Source organism: Galeopterus variegatus, unplaced genomic scaffold, assembly GCF_000696425.1.
Source record: "Galeopterus variegatus unplaced genomic scaffold, G_variegatus-3.0.2 Scaffold2561, whole genome shotgun sequence".
Classification (NCBI taxonomy): domain Eukaryota; kingdom Metazoa; phylum Chordata; class Mammalia; order Dermoptera; family Cynocephalidae; genus Galeopterus; species Galeopterus variegatus.
This window is the reverse complement of record NW_007728672.1, coordinates 122,861-125,242: the sequence shown is the minus strand read 5'-3', so window position 1 is coordinate 125,242 and position 2,382 is coordinate 122,861. Positions and strand designations below refer to the sequence as shown.

At 37.4% G+C, this 2,382-nt stretch overlaps 1 protein-coding gene across 1 annotated transcript in view; it reads right to left on the bottom strand.

Moving 5' to 3' along the window:
* Positions 1–2,382, bottom strand: part of PMS2 (PMS2 postmeiotic segregation increased 2 (S. cerevisiae)) — a 28,275-nt gene that overhangs the window by 4,655 nt on the left and 21,238 nt on the right. Inside the window, exon 11 of the mRNA XM_008582295.1 lies at positions 1,993–2,160. Within this exon, the coding sequence (XP_008580517.1) occupies positions 1,993–2,160 (168 nt within the window). The remainder of the gene's footprint in view (positions 1–1,992; positions 2,161–2,382) is intronic.

Here is a 2,382-nt window from a genome sequence, read left to right as displayed (position 1 = left end):
TATTTAGCTATGTGGCTTTTCATTATTTATCTATGTTCACAGAACTTCCTAAGGAGTTTCTTTTTAATTTTCTCTTTCTTAAAGTTCTTTTTAGAAGTTAAAGTAGCTATAAAAGTAGTTTGCTTTTTCCTCAACCTTCCATTCCACCCCAATGACCTGGTCTTTTTTTGGATCCTGACCTTAAGGATAACAATATAACAAAAATGCTATTTTTCCTCCTCACAATAAAGATCACTTGAAAAGCTGGGTAAGGTCATTACCAGCACTTGAAAACAATGAATAGATGGCATGTATTTTGCTATCCTGCCCTTCCTCTGCCCGCATTATTTATCCATCCAGCTCTTCTACAGGATTTACTGAGTGCTTGATAAGACAAACACTGCTCAGAGCAGGAGATGTCACGGTGAGCAAACAGACTTGGTCTCTGCCCTCCTGAACTAACAGATTAGTGGGGAAGAAAGACACTGATCAAACAGTCAAACAAATCAATTACAGCTACGAAGGACAGGAAGGACCAGGAAGAAAAGACACACAGAGCCAGAAGAGCATACAGCAAGCGAGATTTGACCATGGGGTCAGGGACGGGTACTTTGAGGAAGTGACCTTTGAGCTGCTGAGCTCTGGGGACGAGTGGGAGTTAATCAGGTAATGGGGGTAGCACGGGGTATGGGATAAGTGGTCCGGCAGAGACAAGCATCTGTGCAAGGCTCTCAGATGGCCTGCTGTTGTTTCCAGAGCCACACACCAAGATATACTTCACTCTTCTTAGTTGCCCTATAGAAACTCGTCATGCCTGCTAAGGGAAAAAGAAAGAGGCCAGAGGAGCTCAAATACAGGCGACAAGGAGAAGAGGCGTTAGGAAAAGCTAAAGAGGTCAGTCAACAGGGCCAAACTATGCAGGGCCTGGTAGGACAGGATGGAATTTTGGTCTTTATATTTTAATTCTGAAGTATAATCTGTCTGGGACCCAAAGTGGCCTGTGATTATCTGGGTCAACTTGAAATACCACAGACAAGACCTTATTTATACAAAATGGCTAAAAAATAAAAGGCCTCTCTATAAGAGGAGCAGGAATACTTCAGTATTATAAAGTAGCTTACTAAATGTCTTTACTGTTCCCATTTACTCGTACTGAAAATAAAACAATACATTTCACAGAAAATAAGGAAATAGAGTACTTGGTAAACTAGATTTGTTTTCTCAGCTGAGTGACTGTTTAGCAGTACATTTCTCTGAGCTGTATCTACTTCCATTGAAGTCTGAGTTTATCTATGAAGTTTAATTTCCCAAATGAAAACCCATAACCTCTTCTTATAACTTCGTGTAAGAAAAGACTTCTTTACATGATATACCATCACACCACCTTGTAAAGTGGGCAATGTAAAATATTCAATTTGGTAAAGGAGAGAGAAATACCAAAGTCTGTAGTGACCTGAAATTGCTCTACTGTAGATAAAGACTGACAGATAATTTATGTGCTGTCTTTCTGAACACATAAATTCTATGTACTATAAATACTAATACTACATACTACAAATTGCCCTTCATCAAAAGGATTTTCTGGACAATCAGTTAATTGCTTAAAATGTTTGATACTTTAAAAACACATTAGCTGTGTGATCTTGGGCAAGTCATTTAACCTCTCTGTGTGCAACTCAGTTTTATCCCCTGTGAAATAGTGATGGTAACAATAACCACCTCATAGGTCTGAGGATTAAATGAAGTAATACATGTAAATTGCTTGAACAGTGCCTGGCACATAATAGGCACTCAATAAATGGTAGCTACAAAAATAAATAAATAAATGATAGCTATGAGTATTGTGTAAAAAGTATAAAAACCTGCTGTACAGACACTCACGGCACAAAAAAAACAAAAAAACCCCACATGTATATATAGACACACATGTAAGATATCATATCTTAAATTGGGGGGGCGGGGGACAGAATTTGGGAAATACACTGAAAATCCTGAATGCTGAAATGCACTTACGCTATAAGTCTCTGACCCTGCAGACTAGTGTGCTGTTGTAGCATCTCAAAGTTGTATTTCTCATCCGTAGCGTGCTGGTCCACTATGAAAATATCCTCTTTCAGCTTGGTTATTATAAATCCCAAGTTAAACTGACCAATGATTTCCATTTCAGCAAACATTGTTTTACTGCATGTAGAAAGCATTATAAGACATTTTAAAAGATTATTTTTCTGCTTACAAAATAACACTGTAATAAAAAAATACGAAAACAAAAAAGTCCCTAAGAATCTGATTTTCAAAAGATAACATTAATTATTCATTCATCCAACTCTCCGGAGATGACATTAGTTACTACTATTAACAATTTGGTATATATCCTTCTAAACCTTTGTCTACACATGATTTTTT